General features: G+C 42.2%; 2 protein-coding genes across 10 annotated transcripts in view; one reads left to right on the forward strand and one right to left on the reverse strand.

Moving 5' to 3' along the window:
- Lyrm4 (LYR motif containing 4) overlaps positions 1 to 5,294 on the reverse strand; it is a 130,127-nt gene extending 124,833 nt beyond the window's left edge. The window contains exon 1 of the mRNA XM_006972766.4: positions 5,037 to 5,294. Coding sequence (XP_006972828.1) covers positions 5,037 to 5,122 — 86 coding nt within the window. The 5' untranslated portion in view covers positions 5,123 to 5,294. The remainder of the gene's footprint in view (positions 1 to 5,036) is intronic.
- Positions 5,295 to 5,305: 11 nt separating this feature from the next.
- Positions 5,306 to 21,194, forward strand: part of Fars2 (phenylalanyl-tRNA synthetase 2, mitochondrial) — a 448,933-nt gene continuing 433,044 nt past the window's right edge. For 3 of the 9 annotated variants that reach the window (XM_076573179.1, XM_076573178.1, XM_076573182.1), the window contains exon 1: positions 5,682 to 5,942. The gene's annotated coding sequence lies outside the window, so the exon portion shown is untranslated. Of the gene's footprint in view, positions 5,943 to 15,527; positions 15,661 to 21,194 lie in introns of those variants that run through there. The other 6 variants (XM_076573181.1, XM_076573185.1, XM_015990774.3 and 3 more) reach the window with 4 other exon arrangements.

Genomic DNA, 21,194 nt, shown 5'->3' on the forward strand with positions numbered 1-21,194 from the left:
TTATGCACTGAGCCACCTCCTTATCCTTGTTTTAGAAAGGTTCGGTTGGTATTAGTATGACTCCTGACAGACTCATTCCAATTTACTCTGGTTCTTGATCTGTGGGCATATGGGGAAAGGAGGCAGTGAATCATTCCTGTATCTATTAAGAAGTGCAGGGGATAGGGGTTATGACAGGCATAAGATGGTGTCAGCCAGTAAGGCTGTGCCAATAGTTAAGACACATGCTCCATTAATAAGGTTCCCTGATTGAAGACACATGCTCCATTAATAAGGTTCCCTGACTGAAGACACATGCTCCATTAATAAGGTTCCCTGACCCAGGAGATGATCCTAAACTCAATGGCTCAGAAGCTTTGAGATAAGCTGGGCTACTCGCACTCTTCTATAACATCACAGCATTCAAAAGCAAGTATATCCCAACATTTGCTGATGCATTAGGGACCACCAGAAATGCAGAAATAATATGAACAGTATCTTAGAAATACAAAGAGAACCATTGTCCCAAGAAGAAATGGAACTTATCTAAGATGAAGGTCCAGAATGATCATTGTGACTGCTGTTTTTCATCAGATAAAATCATAACTTTACAATAAAGGCCTTTCAAAACAATAAATCAAAAACTGTACATTAAACCACCTTAATAAATATTCTGCAAAATGAATCAGGTATAGAAACTCTGTATGGTCACTTTTATTTCCAACTTTTGTATCTATGTCAGTTTCTCCACAAGCTGACCTGATCACACTTATTAAAGTCTATATTTTTAAATGTTAAAAAAGAGAAAGTGCAGGACAGAGCATGCTGGAGACTCTCGAGGGCTACGTGGACATGGTGGCTCAGGCTGTTTGGGTGCTGGGGCTACTGAGGTGCAGGCTGTGATGACCTGCTTCTGCAGGGTGCCCTGGGCTCCATTCCTTCTTGGGGACATTCCCAAAGTGAGTGAAAGATCTCTTCAGACCAGCTATTTCTTTACTGTTTTAGTCAGTTAATGGCAGGGCATCTGTTTCCCCTTTCCTGGGCCATACTCTAGACCCACCTTGATGCTATTTTGGTGCCTGTAGTAGTTTGAATAAGAATGGCCTCCACAGACTCACACATTTGAATGCTTAGGAGGTGTGGCCTTGTTGGAGGACTTGTTGGCCTTCTAGGTGAGCTTTGAGGTTTCAAAGGCCAGGCCCAGTCTCTTTCTTCCTGCTGCCAGGGGATCATGATGTAGAACTTTCAGCTACTGTTCCAGCACCATGTCTGCCTGTGTGCTGTCATGCTCCCTGCCATGATGATAATGGACTGGCCCTCTGAAACTGTAAGCAAGCCTCTATTAAATGCTTATTTTTAAAGAACTGCCTTAGTCATGGTGTCTCTTCACAGCAATAGAATAATTGAATAATAAGACTGCGTCATCAGAGTTCTAATACTCTCCTACAAAAGTCTGTTTTCTTATGTTCTCTAATTGCTCTTCTCACTATTACAATCAACTCCTACTAATGTCTTCACTTCTAGCTCAAGATACTCTTATCCTGCTGCCCAAAGGAACTTACCTAATCCTCAGATCTGGTTGTCACTTAACAACTTGAAATCACAATAGGGTGGCTTGGCTGCTTCTCACCTAAGACAAAACCCAGGTTCCACAGTGGAGACTACAAATCCTGGTATGTCTGTCATCTGAGCTGCAATATTCTGCTTGTAGTTACCTGAGTTTATGCTGGTGAGCTCGCAGCTGATCTGATGCCAATGTCTGGGAGGTCCTCCAGCTGATTCGACACCCTGCCCAACCTTCTATCACAACAGGCTGCAAAAAACCTTCCTGTTAGCTACTGAGAGAACATGGGTTGCCAAGTCCAAAACGCTCACCTTTGTATTTCTGGGGCCTGATTCAGTGGTGGGGAAAGGAAACTTCAGAGGTTTTCTAGAAGCACTAAGCTAAATGAACCTAAGAAGGGGGTCTGTTTGGATGTCTTGGTGGCTGTGCAATGAAGTGAATGGGGAAAAGCAATGTTCAGAGGTCATAGCATACTACAGTATCTTAAGGAAGAGAAGGCATTCAGGGTAGGGGTGACAAGGGACGTGCTAGACAGAGGAGGGCTTTCAAAGGTCTGAGGACCAAAGGACATGGTACATTTAAGAAATGACAAGTGGCTGCCTTTTGGTAGAAGCCTTTAATCCTAGCTCTTGAGCCATGGGGAGAGGGAGAGGGAAGAGAGGTGGAGAGAGAAAGAGAGAGGGGAAAGAAAGAAACAATAAAGAACACAGGGTGTGTGAGTGAGGCTTGCTGGTGCTGGGATGAAACCTGCCCAGGCTATTGAAATGAGGCCTAGGTACAGGTCTTACAAAATAGTTCAGCACTGTGATTACTTTAGACATCAAAACTTTTGGGTTGTTTACAAATTTTTCACTAATGCCTTTTTTTCATTTTTGAGACATAGGATCATGTAACCCAAGCTGGCCTTGAACTTGCTGTATAGACCAGATTGGCCTTGAACTCATCTTCCTGCCTCCTGAGTGTCAGGATTACAGTTGTGCCCCACCATGTCCTGGCTCAACAATGCTCTCTGGATTGGTCATCTAGCATCAGCTTCATGACTTTTGATAGCTTAGCGTCTCTAGTGCTTGGTTTTTGATTAGTTCATAAAAACAGTACCTCATGAAGTTTTCAAAAATAAATGTGCTAATAGACATAAAGAACAGAAAACATGGAAGTGATCAATGGATACTCTCAGTGATTGCCATGATGACAAATAGTGTTCAGTTGAGAGAGGAGGGAAGCAGTTATTTTTGAGTTCTACAGAGTATTGGAGAGGCAGACATATTTTATAGGAAGCAAGATTTATTTTCGTGGGACATAATGATAATGCAGGCAGGGTTCTCAGGTTTTGGATAAATGGTATCTGGTAAAAGTGACCACTACATTTACGTGGAAAACACATCTGGTGTGAGGCACAGACTACTCTTAGAGTGCTTATCAGCATATAGTTGCTTATGCTGAAGCTCAGTTTTACATTTCTATTAGGAACAGCCAACGATTTTCAGTTTACTCCTAGGGACTTGGAAAATGTTTGGTGTATTGATCGGCTTTTAAGTCACTTCCAGATGCAAGTTTAGAAATGAAGGACCCTTAAGAGGCTGTCTAGTCCAATGACTTAGTTTTGCCATGAAGAAAACTGAATCTCAGAGGCCGAGTAACTCCAAGGTTACAATCTCTGTTGAGGGCTGCTTCCTGTGTTTTATACAGTCTGTTCCCAGATGTGCCCTCTAGTGTGACCTAGTCTCTGTTTATTCCTTCCATGTTTATTCTTGAGACAGAACATCTTTTAGACTGTGGGGAACACTCCAAATATTTACTTCCAAATTTCCTATATTCCATCAATTGTAAGTACTTAGCAGTAGGTATTTATGGAACATCCATTGGCAGGTTTAGTGTTTATATCTTTTATCTTCCAAAGGCAAAGTCATCAAGTAAAACCATGTTTAATTTAACCATGTCTTTAGTGGGTATCAGCTCACTAGCACAACCAATGCTGCTCTCAAGTTGACAGGACAAGTATAATTTCTCAGTCGGTTTCTAAAAGATGAATTACTGCTGGAGATATTTGGTGCATCCGTCCACAGACTGAGGTTGTGCATGGCCTGCCCATCACAGGACCTTGCAGCTCAATTTCTAGAGAAGGGTGCACCTAGAACCAGGTCTGTTTCAGGAGTTAGGGGACACCAGGACACCATAGCCTAGTCAGTTACCTAAGGGTACGACATCAATAATGTCTGAAATGGTAAAAAGTGAAGACTAGCTTGTGAACACTTGGGAAATAACTGTAAATAAGTAATCCATTAAAGAAACATGAGCTGATTCCATCCGATTCTTGTTCTCAGGAGTATGCTTCAGTCTCAGAGGATTCAGGTAACTAGTCAGTAAGACACCACATCTCAGAAAAACCCTGAAGGCTCTACTGAAATGGTGGGTCAGAAATTCCAAAGAAGCAGAAATTGAGAAGGTGGGGGGGCTCTGAGGTGGAGAACTTCTAACAAGTATAAGGGGCTCATATACAAGTAGTGGAATGGCCAGGCATGGAAAAAAATGGGCTGGCTTAAAAATGTAAGCTTTATTGCATGAAAGTGAGGTACACATATGGCACCCCATTAATGCATGATTTTTGTGCATTTATGTATAACTTAAATTTCTTTTTTGAAGAACTGATGCTCTTGTTTTCTTGCTGTTATAGGTCCTAGACTCTAGGACCTAGAGGGAAGATCTCAGTCTGGTGAGGCAGGATAAACTAACATTTCAGTTTCTGAAGGCTTAGCAACTCCTCTTACCTTTAACATTTCTTGTATATGTACTCCCTCCCTCTCCTTTATCCTCTAATTCAGTGTCTTAACCTTCATAATGCTGTAAGCTTTTAATACAGTTCCTATGTCCTGGTGACCCCCTCAACCATAAAATTATTTCTGTTGCTACTTCATAACTGTAATTTTGTTACTGCTATGAATCATGATGTAAATATCTGTGTTTTCAAATGTTCTCAAGCGACCCCGGGGAAAGAGTCATTTTCGAGGGTCTTGACCCACAGGTTGAGAAACGCTGCTCTGGTCCCTGGCCCCAGAGTCGCGAATTAAAACACCGGAGTAAATGAAAGGGGGGCCCAGAGCAAGCCTCCAGCTCTGCGGCCACGTGGTTCCCAGCGACTGCTTCCAGTCGTATTCTCAAGGAAAGTTTCATGTACGGCACATGTTTGCTTGTCCTAACTTTTCTCACTCGCGGCTTCACGCCCATCGTTTCGGATCGCAGAAACAAGACACTGGCCAAGGGTCCTAAAGCACCAACTTGGGTGTCAGTCAGTTCAGGGGAGATGTCCCAGGACTTGAAGGGCAAGCCCTTGGCTCCTCCCCTCCCGGGCTCCGAGGGTCACACCTGGGGGTGGACAGCTGCACGTGCGCGTCAGGGCAGCGGAACCTGTCACTAACCCAAGCTGCGGGCGCCTGCTCCGCGACCCTTAGAGACAGACCTGGGCATCCCATTCCCGGCGCTCCCCCCGGGTCACCTGTAATTGTAGGCGCTGAAATGCTTGCTCTCTCTCAGCATCGCCCGGTACAGATCTAACACTTGTGCGCGGCTGGAGGCTGCCATGTTGGAAACAAACAAAAAAATAACAACAAAAACCAAACAGGTCCTTCTTCGAGGGGGTCCCGGGGTTTAACTCAACCCCAATGTCAAACGATGCAAAAAGCACGCTGGGAAGCAGAAGCAGCGCCTCGGCCTGGCTCGCGGCCTGGGGAAGAGTCCCGCGCGCGAGGAGGCGGCGGCGCAGGCAGGGCGGCGGGCAGCTAAGGGGAGGCGCCCGCGTCCGGGAGGCTCCGCGTGGCTCACAGGCTGGCCCAGCGGCAGGAGGCCCGGCCGTCCAGCCCCAGGCACACTCCTCCGGGGGACGCTGACGGGCTCGAACTCCGCGGCTGGCAGTCTCCTCCTCAGCCTGCACTCTTCCGAACCGCTCGGGGGCGGGGCCGAGACCTCGGCGTCTTCGGACACCACGCCCCCTACACCTGCCCAGGCCCGGTTGCCCGGGTTACGAAGCGTGCGCCGCTGCCCCGCCCCTGCCCGGTGCGGCTGTCTTGAGCGCTGCCTGACCCGCTGTGCGCGACTGAGAGGGTGAGTTTGCTTTGCCTGGGCCTGATCGGCAGCCTGAGATAATCGGCGTCATCATGGCTGGGGGGGACTCAGCCCTAGAGGTGCGGAGTTGACCAGCTAGCGACTTTCTGGATCACCGGCTTCTCTCTGGGCGAGCGGCGCAGGGACCTCGGGCCCGGACCTCTTTCCGTCAAGATGGCGGCGCCCAGCGCGCACGGAGGATGCTAGGCGAGAGGTTGAGCTCAGTGATTGCAGAGCGAGTGTGTGGTCGCGCTGCTGACTTCGAAACGCCCGCGGTCTGCGTTTCCCCGGCGAATGCTGGGTGAGTGCTGCCCTTGCTGCAGCGTGGAGGTGTCACGTCGCCCATTTGTTGTGCACTTGGCGTTTGGCTGTGACTTTCTCCCGTTTCCGAGATAGTCATTGAGGGTCTGGACTTTTTCATCGTTTACCTTTTATTTTTGGAGACAAGGTCTCATTTTGTAGCCCAGACTGTCTTTGAGCTTTCGTTCGAAGCCTTCCGAGTGCTGGAATTACAGACGTGGGACATGCAATTCTTGGTTATTATTATTACTTTTTAGCGCACAGTTTTGTAGTGTGTTTTTAAAACAAAAACAAAAACGCTAAAACTCTGGACTTTAGATGTCACGATTAATTAGGGAGCCCTTGGGACTGAGGGATTTCCGAGGCATCATTTCAGACCCAAGGCAAAAAGTTTTCTCTTATGGTGTCCCCCCCCCCCCCAGCCCCCTCAGAATTCAGATTTTACGGGCCATCTTGCTAAAGTAGTAAAGTTTTTTGTTCTGGTCCTTGATTTTAGGGCTGTGCGAAGAGAAGCCTCTGCTAGTTCTGGTTACAGTGTTTGGAAAGCCCTGATATTAGTTTTCGAATCTGGTTTTATATAAGGACGTTGCTACAAGCCTTTTCTTTTAGTCTTCCCCGCCCCCAAACAGTAAAGAGTAATTTTAAACGATAAGACTACGATTAAATTAACATCCGTTCTCATCTGTTTTGGTGTATCTAGTTTTGAAATGATGTGGCTCTATGCGAAGCAACCTGTATTTTCAGGAACATTAGGGCAGAGAATTCTTTAGTGTGCTTGCAACCTGTTGTCCTTGAATCTAAAAAGCAAACAAACAAGCAAACAAACAAACAAACCTACTAGTCATGATACAGTGACATTTAAAAGTATTGACGATACAGTGCTTTTATAAAAAATACTTTTAAGCTCCCTGATTTTCTCCTAATCAAAACAGGCTTTTAAAATTTATTTATTTATTTATTTATTTTTTTGTTTTGTTTTTCAAGACAGGGTTTCTCTGTGTAGCTTTGCGCTTTTCCAACTCACGCTGTAGCCCAGGCTGGCCGTTTATGTATGAGACAAAACTTACATAAAATACATATATAAATATTTAAAATTTAATTTTTTAATAAACATTAACAGAATGTGCCTCAGTATTGCTCCCTTGCTGTTTGGTCAGGTCATTGCCTCAGGTTTAATGAGATCTATTAATGTTCTTGAGTTTTTTTTGTAATTTCTTAACTAGCTGAAGACCATAAGGAAGGTTTTCACATTGTTACAGAGTGAGAACAGAGTTGTGTTCTCTTGAGGTAATAAACTATTGGTTGCTATTGATGTAAAATATAGGGCACCAGTAAAAACTACACATTGCAAGTTACAGATATACAAAATTACCAGAATGAGGATGAAAAATATTTCAATTGTTTTGACTTGTCAAAAAGGAGTGGGGAATACATTTCTGCTGTATTGTACTTTCATCTTGGAAGTGTGTGGAGTTTGTGCCTAATTACAAGGGAATTAGTTACTAATGTGCACAATAACGTGGACATCTAAATATCTTTGTTGTGATCAAATACAGCTAACAGAATTTGCAGAGTTAAAATAGTTTGGGTAGATCTGTCAGTTCAAGGAGTGGTTAAGATCAGGAAATTGATAGAGTCTTAGTGTTACTCGTCAGATTTGTCAGAGGCTATGGGTACAGCCTGGTACCACCAGTGGACACAATAGACTAATGTAGACTTTAATCATAGTAATTAAACATTATTCAAGAGGTCCTATAACCAATTCAGTAACTTGCAATGAAGTTGCAAGCTATTGACTAGTTGATTATGTTGCCTCCAATGGCATTTTCAGTGCTGTTTCCATTTTCTGTAATGCTTTCAGATCATCACACTGTTACTGTTCTAGAACCTGCTTTGGTTTGGGAGTTGCCTGATTCTCATGCCATTTTCCTTTTCTTTGTTCAAATAAACTACTATAATTGCTGTAACATAATTAACATGAGTTAACGCTATTCCAAGTCTTTATAAACATACTTTGTTTTGTGATTTTTTTCCCATTGGCTATCATTGCTTTGAAGGACTAATTAAAAAAAAAAATCACTTTCCCAAATTAAATCTTTGTTTTGCTCATCTTCACTTCAGAAGTGACTTTTTAAATGCAACAACTCTACCAAGATTCTAGGTAGACTTGGCCCAGAGGCTGAGACTGGACCTTACTCATGTGTTCTGTCATTCTATTTTAGAACAAAGTTTTATTCGATAATAACTATAAACAACTGGGTACCTATCCACTGTCATTTAGTCCTCAAAATGTAAACATTTTCTTTAATACTGAGTTAAGAATACCATAATTCTTGACAGTAAAATATTTCTTGCTTTTTGAAGCAATGTAAAGCCATTTACTATCTTTACAATTAAATATAACAATGATAATATAAAGAAAGTTTTATATTGTAGAGTCACCTTATATGGAATTACTGTATTCCATACTGTTAGATCATGGGCCTGCCCCTTTAAGATGCTGGTCTCTATAAGCACTCACGCTATAAGCTTGAAGAAATCAGGTGACCTCCACCCCCAGCTTTCTCTTTGACAGAGAGTTAAGGATCCTGGCTGTTTCGTGGCTTTACAGCCCCTAATTTATGCTCCTACTCAGTACCTGCCTCCTCCATGTTCCTCTTCACTTATGCTATCCCAGACTAAATCAGATGAGGGGATATCTTTCTGAGAGGATAGAAAAACAATACAGTTTTTCTTCATCCAGGATTTCTCTGAAGGTGATTTTCTTAGCCACTCCATCATTCCATCCATGATGACCATCTCTTATTTAAGCCATTCCTCTTGATGAATTGCCTCTGCAGGTTTTAAAGGGAATTCTTTCTTTCCCTTTAAGTTCCCAGCATGTTGTCAGTGGTATGATGGGTGGTCCCTTTTTAATGCTGTCCCTTTAAGACCTGATCATGGCAACCTTGGCCTTCTTACAAAGCTCATTTCTGAAGGATAATTTCATGTTAGCTCCTTTCCTGAGCCAACTGGAATATTACTTTAACTATATAAAGGTGTGTTACATTTGTTTATGTTGCATTTGTTTAATTATATAAAGATACGTTGTTTTTTCACCTTGTCTGCCTAAAGCACCTGCTTAGACTAATAAAAAGCTGAACAGCCAATAGCTAGCTAGGCAGGAGAGGGATAGCTGGGGCTGGTGGGCAGAGAGAAGTAGGAGGAAGAATCAGGGCTCGAGAGAGAGAGAAGAGAGAATGAGGAGAAAGAGAGGGAGACGGCCAGAGAGCAGCCAGGCAGCCACCAGCCAGCCAGACTTGGAGTAGGACATACAGAATGAAAGAAAGGTAAAAAAATCTCCGAGGCAAAATGTAGATGAAGAGAAACAAGTTAATTTGAGTTATGAGAGCCAGTGGGATAAGCCTAAGACAAGGCTGAGCATTCACAACTAATAATGTTTCTGTGTCATGATTTGGGGGGCTGGTTGGTGGCCCAAAAGAAAGCCTGCTACAAGCTGCAGCCATGCCTTTTTCTAACATTGAGGTGTAGCTAGATCTTTGTGATCCGTGTTCTTCAGTTGTTTGTTTGGTTTTGGTGTTTTTTCTTTCCCCACAAGGTCTTGCCATGTAATCTTGCTGGTTTGGACCTCACTATGTGGAACATGGCTCTCCCCAAACATGTTCACATGGGATCTTCAGATCCTCTTGTCTCTACCACAAGAGTGCTAGAATTACAGGTGTGCACACCACACCTAGCTCAACTAAGACCCTGACCTGAGGGAAGACACCATCATGGAAGGCAGTTGGAAAATGAGTGTGGGAAGTTTGACATTGTAGTTCCTGATTAAGGCATGGAAGGAGGTGGACACAATTTGTGTATCCACCTTTCTGTGGTTTGGACTAGCTGAAGGTGGGAAGTAGGGTTCCCCTGTCAGACTACAGAAGTGATTAGCCCTGTATCAGCTTTATTTTAGTTATATTTCCTCTTTTTGAATTAAGTTATTTCTTTCCCCTATGTAGCAGCAAGTAGAATGTTCTGACCCAGTGGAGTGGAATTCATTAACAAGGTACTGGAGACTTGTTCTATCCTGAAGGAGCCTCAGAGTTAGCCCAGAACACACCCAGACACTGTATTCTCAATACCAAGGAGATTTTATTACCATCAGGGGACAGACAGGGTTGGAGGGTGGGAGGGTAGGGGTGGCTGCCTCTGGATCTGGCAAAAACAGTAGCAGGTGTTTTTTGGAGGAGTGGTTTTTAAGGAGAAAAGGGGAGACTGTGCTAGGATGAGCTGGTAAGTCCTGATTGGACATGTTAGTCAATGTAACCAAATACTGAATTTTGATTGTTGGTTCTTGATGTTTTCTAGTTGGATCTTGGTCTTCAGCTTCAGGGATGAGTCAAGCATAAGAAAGTAACCAGATATGGAATGGACCTTAGTTGCTCACTTTAGGAATGTAATCTGATGGGTTAGCAAGGTCTGGGGAAGGGGGAGGAGGGAAGGGGGATTAGAAGACCTGCTGGTGCCATGTTTGCCATGCCTGGGCCTGTTAGAACCCTTCATATCCTGAGACTTCAAATTCTGTACTCCAGGAGCTCTGCAAGCTTCGTTCTTTATTTGTATATTTATCAGGAAGCTGACTAGCCTGCTTCTTGTAGTGACTTAGGGCACAGATCTTATTTATGGTTTGAATGCATTTGTGTGTAATTGTAATATGGGTTAGAAAGCACAAAGGTTGCCAAGGAAGTGCTGGTTATGTGATGTTGGGTCTAAATGCAAGGAGAGGTCATGTCCATCCTTGGTGCCTATACTATAGCTAGGACTGCATTCCCTGGGCACTGGATATTGCTGGGGTAGGGAAACACTGAACCCTGAGAATTAGGACCTTTAAGGTGAAGGTAATGTTTGGGTGGCTGGGGAGGATTCAGATTTCAGCTGGGCCTTGAGGGCAGAGAATTTGGATGTGTGGTTGTGGTGGTTTCTTCTTAGAGGAGGAAATGTTGCCTTTATCTGGGGAAGATAAATTTAAGCCTTTATTATGAGTCTGGAGACCATATAATTATAGCTTCTTTCCAGAGCTCAGGGTAAGGGGATCCGGTGGGAAGACATTAGAGGATCTGAACCCTCATGTGATCTTAGCCAATTAGTCCATGAGCAGAGGGAACAGCTTTTGCCTCTAAGGAAAGGGAACCTGGGAGAATAGATCATTTAGCCAGGACCAGGCTATTAGAAAATGGGCTGTAATGGCCGTTGGTTGAGTATGTATTCTGTTCATCTATACTGCTTGCTACCTTACTTCATATAGATGATCTTCTTGTGCCAGCTTATGGAATTTGAAATTGAACTGATCTCTTCTCTCTCTCTCTCTCTCTCTCTCTCTCTCTCTCTCTCTCTCTCTCTCTCTCTCTCTCACTTTCTCCCTCCCTCCCTCCCTCCCTCCCTCTCTCTCTCTTTTAAAGAAAAATTGTTTCCATTTATTATATGTGTGTGTCTCTCTGTGGTCTTGTGTGCTGTGGTGTCCACAAAAGGATGGAGGACAACATTTAAAAGTTGGTTCTCTCCTACCATGTAGGTCCCAAGGTTTGAGCCTAGGTTGTCAGACTTGGCAGCTGGCTTTTTTACCTACTTCGTCATCTTGCCAACTCTGATTATTATTTTTTTTTTTTTTTGGATAATGGTAAATTTTAGTCACATTTGAATTTAAATTTAGTTGGATCCTCTTATACTTGTAAAGTTAACTCCTCTGTAAAGGAAATCCTGTAAGTATTGAGACTCAGAATTGTTGATTTGTATGCTTGTTTTTTTTGTATTTTATGATATATTTACATTTCAAACAAAAATTTTTTTTGCCTTCTTAGGTCTCTCTCTCTCTCTCTCTCTCTCTCTCTCTCTCTCTCTCTCTCTCTCTCTCTGTGTGTGTGTGTGACATTTCTGTAGAGCATCTTCTCAAATAAATTTAAGAAAATCTGTCCTGTCCTCTTTGGTGATTAGGTTCACTGGCTTGTGGGCAGCAATAATGAAACTGTCAGTCACTTGTGCAGGATTCTTATTTTTTAACCAATTAATTTCTCCTTTTGGAAGGAAACCATATTTCCTTGCCCAAAGTCACCATCAATGTGAAGATTCTTTGACAGTGGTAATACTTTGTTACAGAATACTGTCATCTTTTTATTAATATGAATGGAGGATAGCTATTATGGTTTTTTTTTTGTTTCTTGCATTTGAGAATGATGTATTAAACAAACTAACTGATAAAAATAATAGCTAATAATTATTTGGCTTATTTTCTCTTATTTGAGCCTTGCTAAGTAGTTTACCAGCATCCCATTTTGGTAATTTTTCTAAAGATAAATTTGAAGTTGTGATTGGCTCTTTTCAATGAGGTCTAAGAGTTGTCAGTTCCTGTTTGTGCCTATCAGTTGGTTCTTTTCAGAAAACACTTGAGATTTGTAGTGCTGACTTTGTTATGTTTGTCAGTCCCTAGAGAAATACTAGTTAAGGGTCTTAATGTACTTGACACCTAGTTCGCTGCATGATTTCTGCTCCTGTGGATCAAACCTAGGGACCTGGGTATTCAAGGCAAGTGCTCTACCATGGCGCTGCACCTTTTGCCTGTAGGTCTGTGATATCATAATAACTGATTTCTCAGTAGGATAATATGCTTTTGAAATTATACCAGAGACTGATTAACCAGAGTCTATACATAGAGTTCATAATGTCTTTGACATCACAGTGAATATTTTTATGTGATTTAATATTTCATAACTTATTAGCCAAACATTTATTTACTGAGCAATGGAAGCAATTTAGCTTGGTAAACTTGTTATGTGTGTGCACTTGTTAGCTTGAGTTAACTAATAATGTTTAAGAGTAATAAGAGCCTGTCTGCTTTTTGTGAAATGGATTACAGTAATATTGGCAGACAGTACTACAGAGTTAGCTTTAGTTAATTAGGATAGCTTTATTGGGAAAATTATCTTCACAATAATTCTTGAAGAAAAGTAAGTTAAGAAGTAGTGCTGTTGGAGAAAGGTTAGCATCTAGCACACTATCTTCCTGAAGTTTTTGAGACACGGATTCTCTGTCAGCTTTCTATTGCTGAAACGGTATACACAAAACAATCAGATTATAAAGAGTGAGGGTTTAGTTTGCATTGTAGTTTTGGAGATTGTAGTCATGACTGAATGTCTTTGTTTTAAGTCTCTGGAGGCATATCATAGTGGGAGTGTCTTAGGGTTACTATTGCTGTGATGAAACACCATGATCAAAGCAACTTGGGGAAGAAAGGATTAATTTGGCTTATGCTTTCAAATCAGTGTTCATCATTGAAGGAAACAGGATAGGAACTCAAGCAGGGCAGGAATCTGGAGGCAGGAGCTGTTGCAGAGGCCATGGAGGAGTGCTGCTTACTGTCTTGTTCCTCATGGATGGCTCAGCCTCCTTTCTTATAGAACCCAGAACCACCAGCACTGGGGTGGCCCAACTCACAAGTGCTGGGCCCGCTCCCATCAATCACTAATTAAAATGCCCCACAGGCTTGCTTACAGCTGCATTTTGTGGAGGCATTTTCTAAATTGAGGCTCCCTCCTCTCTAATGACTCTAGGTTGTGTCAAGTTGACATAAAATTAGCCAGCACAGTAAGCACAAAGTGGAATATAAAAAGGAGAGGAAGGAAGGAGAGGACTGGTATCCCATGATCCTTTTTAGAGACATATCCCAGTGTCCTAAAACTTTCCACTAGGCTCCTCTTTGTGGTTTGTAGCTGAAGTTTTCCTGGTTCCACCTGGCTCCCATGGTCTGCAGTCCTGCAGCCACTTACAAAATAATCATTCAGAATTAAAATTGCTCAGCCATTAGCTCAGGCTTATTACTGCCTAGCTCTTATACTTAAATTAACCCATAATTCTTATTTATGTTTAGCCAAGTGGCTTGGTACCTTTTCTCAGTTCTGTCTTGAACATGTGCCTTTGTGGGGCATTACAGATCCAAACTTTGACAGGCCTGACTATCTATTTCTAATCTCCCAGGCATTTTAAAACAAGTGCCTTTCCCTGAGCACCCATAACCTTAAGTCCTTTATAAATTCCATTTGCATAGGCTTTTGGGTGCCCTGAGAGCTAAGTATGATGGTGGCTTTACTTTATAGAGCTGGGTTTGAAGAGCTTCTAGTAGTTTTGTCTGAGTGAGGTTTCCTTTGCTGTGATAAAGACTAAGACCTCCTTTGGGGAGGAAAGGTTATATTTCAGTTCACAGTTTATAGACTCAAGACTGAAGGCAGGAACTGGTGCAGAGGCCATGGAGGAGTGCTGCTTACTGGCTTGCTCCTCCTGGCTTGTACAAACTGCTTTCTTATACATGCCTGGAAAACCTGCCCAGGGGTGGCATCAATCAGAATGAACTGAGCCCTTCCACACCAGTCATTAATCAAGAAAATGCTAGACAGATTTGTCTACAGGCCAGTTTTACGGAGGCATTTTCTCAAGATTCCCTCTTCTTGGATGACTCTAGCTTCTGTTAAGTTGACCAGAAAACCACCCAGGACAAATCCCTTCTTTGTGTGTGTGTGTGTGTGTGTGTGTGTGTGTGTGTGTGAATTCTGAGTAACAAACTCAGGGCCTTGTGTAGTACCTTTAAAGGTGTATAGATTAAGTTTTATTGTGAGCTTTTTTTTTTGTATTTTATTTTGTATTTATGTATTTATGTACTTATACAAATAAATACACATAAATAATTGTATCTACTTGTATTTTATATCTTTTGTTTTGAGCCAGGTGTCTGTTAAGTTGTCCATGTTTGCCTGGAAATAACTCTGTAGCCCAGGAAGAGCTTGGACATACGATCATCTTGTCTCAACCTCCAGATTGACTGAGATTACAGGCCTTCACCACCAGGCTGGGAAGTCCCAACTTTTTAAGGCCCCAAGTAAACAGTTTTTGATTTGCCATTTGTAAGCCTGCCTGGGGCCACTAGAATTATTTGAATTATTATTATATATTATATCATAATATTATTATGAATTATTTTTCTTACACGATAGACAATTATGTCTATGTTGTCTCCCCCCGCCCCCCCAATACTGCAGCACTTTTGGGATGTAGTCTGAACTCTCAGCATAGCCTGCAAGGTCCTGTTGTCCCTGGCCAAGTGATTCTCCAGTCTGCTCCATCCATTGTTACTTTAATATGTGATTTTCTGGTTCTTTGGAACTTCTCCCTTCTCTGCTCTGGACCTGTGCCACAGCCAATCCAGCGACCTGGCAACTCTTCCTTCTTCTCTTAGTTAAGAGATACTGTGTGAACCTACCTTCTTGAAGTGAAGCAGATCTTCCTCTTCAGTGTGCCTCAGAATTGGGAAGTGTTTTTCAACTGAGAGTGACTGCAGTTGCCCCAGACAGCCAAATCAAGCAGATTCACACCTTTGCAGTGGTTTTGACAGCCAAATCAAGCAGTTTCACACCTTTGCTGTGGTTTTGTTGACTCCTATGACATGAGGGCTCAGAATCCAGATGGAGCCTTACTGTTGGCTGGTTTGTGTGGCATTACCAAAGACCTGGTTTTGTTCTTTTTCTTAACAAGTCTTTTCCAATGTCTGCTGAATTCTTAGGTTTGCAACCTGTCTTGGTTTTTACCACCAACAATTCTTGGGTGCTTGTTTGTACTTGTGGAGAAGGGGTGCCCACCAGTCCATTCTTTTCATCCATTGTCTTCATCTACAAGCATGCTCATCCATCTCTGAGGTAATCCATTCTTAGGGACAGGGTTATGATAATTTAGTTTGAGTCACCTGCCTAACTTTTAGAGGCAAGGTGAGCACAGCTCCTCTCAGTGGGTAGGTGTGAAAGTTAGGGATGAGTATGTTGGTGTAGGCTACATACATTGAAATGCAAGTAGTGAAGCCGGGGGTGGGGGGTGGTTGTTTATTGTAAGAAGCAACAAAATTCACTAGAGTATTCTTGCCAGAGTTGCATGCTTCTTTATGTGGTTATTCGATTAGTATTGTTCTTGGCTATTAGGCTGAAGATTTGAGAATGGTTGGAGACTTTCTCTGATTACCATCATTTCCCCAACATTTTGCATTTAGCTTTGCACACGGTATTTGATCAATGAACATCAATGGTTGAATGAACTAATCAATCTAAACTCTTAAGTGATTCACCTGTGAAAATTATCGGGTGAATTCAACTTATTGTTGGCTGGGAATCCAACAGATATTTTGTTGATTATGAATTTGATAGAATTGAGCTGTCTTTTCTCCTGACCAGTGCCTAGGTCCTGAAAATGAATGGTCTTAGGCAGTCACGGTAATTCAACACCCCCTCAAGTCACTCGCTTCTTCCCACTTGCCCTCACCTCTTAAACATTCCCCAGAACCCCTCAACAGCGCCACTAGCTGGGAACCAGATGTCCCCACATATGAGCCTGTGGGGACATTTTACGTAACAGTGCCTGAAATAAAATTGACTGTTCTTGCTTCAGCTTTGCTAAGGTTTGGTTTAGAATTTACTGCTGCGTATTTTGAGGTTGTCTTTGCTATTTAGGAAGTTTTAGGATATTTTCATGCATTTGTTGTTTTACAGAAATCTGTTATGTAAACACATAGACTAAGCTCCTTTTCACTTAAGAATGTTTGTACACAAAAACCTCTCTCTAGAATAATCATTCGTCTCTGACAGTTTTCACTTGATTCAGGATCACTCAGATTAAATGTCATGTCTTGGGTGCACTGCGCCCTGGTTATCCTTTAAACCACACCCTTATGGTTTCAGTACTTCTTCTAATACCTCATTCTTTCCCTTAACTCTGCAGTCTAAAATGATAGGTCTGTATAATGATAGGTTATTGGTGTCACAGAGACTTGCTGAAGAATAATTATATTTATTGTTAATAAGTAGGAAGCTTTGTGGTGCCGAATATTTGTGCCGTGGGTGCTAGGAGCATATGAAAAGGGATGGGTATGCAGATGACTTTGATTGGAGCATAGATGAATTTAAGGAGCACACAGAATTTTATGGGTAAATGAAAGTTTTATAGATGTTTTAAAATAATACATTGGCCAGAAGATTAATTACAAAGGTATTTGAGAATCAATAATATGGGGCAGTGGTGGCACACGCCTTTAATCCCAGCACTTGGGAGACAAAGCCAGGTGGATCTCTGTGAGTTTGAGGCCAGTCTGGTCTACAGAGTGAAATCCAGGACAGGCACCAAAACTACTGACAGAGAAAAACCCTGTCTCGAAAAACCAAAAAAAAAAAAAAAGATGTGTTGGGTTGGGGATTTAGCTCAGTTGTATCAAGGGGCCCTGGGTTTGGTCCTCAGCTCCAGAAAAAAAAAAAAAAGAAAAAAAAAAAGAGAATCAATAATATGGTTGACACCAGTCCAAGGTTTAGCAGACGGTTACTGGGTACAAATCTTTGCCCACCCATTGATGTATAAGGTTGTGGTTCTGAATGCCTTGTGATAGATAGTTCTTGTTACCAGGTACATGGGCCCAAGATCCTGTCCTTAAACACCTTCCAGCTTTATTCATTCATTCATTCATTCATTCATTCATTCATTCATTCATTTATTATTGTTAGGGTGGATACAAGCAACTCTATTTTTGATCTATCCATTCTTATAGTGGCTTACTATTGATTTCTTACATCAGTATGTGAATTCCATGAGGAAAGGACTGTATCTGTTTTCTTTACCACTGTAATTATAACACCTTGTAAATGATCAGTAAACATTTGTTGAATGACTGAATGAAAGAAAGGAAACTTAAGAAATACTTTACATTTACTGCCTATTTTTTTCATTAGCATCTTTCTACCCCGGGTAAGCATTCATATGCAATCCCTTTGTTGTTTTAGGGTGGCTATTCTGTATTTTCTTTGGTTCTATATGTGAAAAATTAGCATTGGTGTGAATGTGTGTGAAAGTGACTATAGTGAGTGATCATCACTGCACACAGCGTGCATGTGGTGAGCCTGCTCCTTCAGTAATGGATGAGAACGGAGCTGTGGTTTTGTATTTTGGTGAGGATCCCTCCCAGTCTCTCTTTTTTTTTTCACTTTGGTATCAGTCTCCCCCACATCGCACCCCTGGCCATGTTTAGGTCCTGCAACTTCAGGTAGATTGATGTGAGTTTTAAAAGTTTCTTGGGGTTGGGGATTTAGCTCGGTGGTAGAGTGCTTGCCTAGCAAGCACAAGGCCCTGGGTTCGGTCCTCAGCTCTGGAAGAAAAAAAAAAGTTTCTTGGCCTTGCTAGCTTAGTCTGTTGCCATAGTGATTTTCAGCCTATGTGGGATCTGTGGAAAAGTTCCAGTACTTTTATCATTTCCTGAATACAACAAGAAGGGTATGTGAACTTTTGTGTGCCCCCAGTGTCACCTGCCAGTTTCTGACACATATATGTCATCCCATTTTTCAAACATGCAGGTACCATAGTGATGTGATTATTAATGTTTCATGTAGCTGAATTACATACGGTTTATTGAAATTACATATCTGGTCTTAAGAGAGGCAGGTCTATTTTATAGTTAAAACTTACTTTTAGACTATACTAGAATAGCTTGGGAGTCCCTTGGTGACTTCCTAATCAAGGAAGAGCAGCTCAGCTACATTAGTCAGGTAGTTTCTGTCTTAGGGTTTCTACTGCTGTGAAGAGACACCATGACTATGGCAACTCTTATAAAGGAAAATGTTTAATTGAGGTGGTGGCTTATAGTTTCAGAGGTTTAGTCCATGATTGTCATGGTGGGACATGGAAGTGTTTAGGCAGACATCATGCTGGAGAAATAGCTGAGAGTCCTACATCTTGTAGGCAACAGGAAGTGAACTGAGACACTGGGTGGTATCTTGAACGCATATGAGACCTCAAAGCTCTCCTCCCCATTGACACACTTCATCCAACTAGACCATACCTATTCCAACAAGGCCACACCTCCTATTAGTGCCACTCCCTTTGGGGGCTATTTTCTTTCAGACCATCACATTTCCATCTCTTCCCTGGCTTCAGAGCTTCCTCTTAGCTCTTCACTAATGTGGCAGAAGTGTGTTCTCTCATCTATGCTAATTTCAGGGATGAGACAATCTTTGGCTCCCATCCTTGGTAATATGAGCCAACCAGTAAACTGTCTTGCACTTAATGCAGCTCCAATTTTGTTTATGGCTGGACAATATTTTATTAGGAGATATATGTTAAAGTAAATTAGTTATTTGCCTATACTTTGTATTGGATTAAGTAGTTATTTGTGTATGCCTTCACAGATCTTTGATAATTGGTCAGTAATTCAGTGCAAGATCCCACTTATGTGGTGATTTCATGATTTACTTGTATTCCATGTTTTTAGATTTTATTTATTGAGCAGAATTTTTGTATTTAGCTTATGTGAAATGTATGTGATTCTGTCTGGGTAGTTCAGCTGTCTCTGCTTCACCTCTACATTCCTGGTTGGACACTAATCAGCTCCCTGTGTACTAAGGAGACTAAACTACTCTTGGCTTATTCAGCATCAGTTGCTGGCTTTGTGTTTATGTTTATATTTATGGTGCTGTGTTTGATATTCCTCACAAGAAGAGATACAGCTGGGATTTAAGTCAAACATGTTTTATTGAGCAGACTTCCTCAGAAATCTCCATTTTGAGCATTTTCCTGACTGTGCCCTGGCATTTCACCAGACTGTGTGCCCCCACCACTCCACTAGGACTTGGGGTCTATTAGTCTTCCCATGTGGGCTCTGTGCTGAATCCTCCTCTTAGCTTTTCTTCTCTTCATACTGAGCTAAGATTCTGCGTTATGTCAGTTACTTGTCTTGTTGCTGTGACAGAATGCTTGATAAAGGCACCATAAGGAAGAATGGGTTTATATTGGCTAATGTTTCAGGGAAACAGTTTGTCTTAGTTAGGGTTTCTATTGCTGTGAAGAGATGCCTCAACCACAGCAACTCTTATAAAGGAAAACATTTAATGGAGGTGGCTTACAGTTAAGAGATTTAGTCCATTATCATCATGGCAAGAAGCTTGGCAGTATATAGGCAGACATGGTGCTGGAGAAAGAAGGAGCTGCAAGTTCTCTATCTTGATCCACAGCCAATAGGAAGTGAACTGTCATACTGGGTATGGCTTGAGCATGTATGAGACCTCAAAGCCTGCCTCCACAGTGACACATTTCCTCCAACACCACACTTTCTCCAACAAGGCCACACCTCCTAATAGTGCCATTCCCTACGGGCATTCAAACACATGAGTCTATGGGGGCCATTCCTAGTCAAACTACCATACAGTCCATCATTGTGGGGAAGGTATATGACAGGAGCAGGAGGTGGTTGATCACCTTGTATTTTTAGCCAGGAAGCACAGGGCAGTGAGTGCTTTTGCCTAACTAGCTTTCTGCTATCTTTCACTCATGGCATGGTACCACTCACATTTGAGGTAGGTCTTTCTAATTCAATTAACCTAACCTAAATAGTTCTTCATAGGCATGCCCAGTTATTTGTTTCCATGGTGGTTCTAAATCTCATCAAGTTGACAATCAGGGTTAGCCATCATGTGATCACTGTTTTTAAATTCCTGTATAATGTTCCTTAGACTGATGCAGCTCTCAGTCCTAGTTATTAACCTCACTCTGCTTTCTTCCCATGCTTTTGCTAGCAGGCTTGATTACAGTGTAGGGATGCTGTACCTTGTGGGTACATCTGTCTATGTCTGTCTCCTTGGCTCCCCACTGTAATATTTTTGTGTATCATTTGGTGATGTATGTGTAATCCATATGTTGAGCACTGCCCCCCCCCCAGATGTATGTCAAGGACAACCCACCGTTTCAGTGTCTGTTTAAAGTTGCACTTAGAGGGGGTAATACACTCCTGGTTCAAACTTGGTCTCTTATCCATGCCTTCTAAGGACCCAGCCATGGAAAATGGTGGTGGTATATAGTTATTTTGTATTGTTTTTTTTTTTTTTTCTTTCTCCGCTCATTCAGACTGCCTGTCACTGAGACTTCTGCCAATACCAGAGGAAGGAGAGTAAAGGGATTCAGTAGTTTTGTGTTAACTGGGAGGATTAGTCCTCTAGGTGTTGAACAGACATTTTCCTGGGGTTTTCGAAAACTAAAGCTGGACTTGGTCCTTCCAACTCCATCTTCCTTGATTTAGCTGGTTCTTCTTTGGTTTGCTATGCCCTCTTGCTTTGTCCTAGCTCATCTGAGGTCCTTTCACACTTGCCCATGTGCTTTCTTGGGAAGAATGTTGCCCAGGCCAGGCACTCTGCCATACTCTCTGTGGCCCCTG

This window comes from Peromyscus maniculatus, chromosome 5, assembly GCF_049852395.1.
Source record: "Peromyscus maniculatus bairdii isolate BWxNUB_F1_BW_parent chromosome 5, HU_Pman_BW_mat_3.1, whole genome shotgun sequence".
NCBI lineage: Eukaryota > Metazoa > Chordata > Mammalia > Rodentia > Cricetidae > Peromyscus > Peromyscus maniculatus.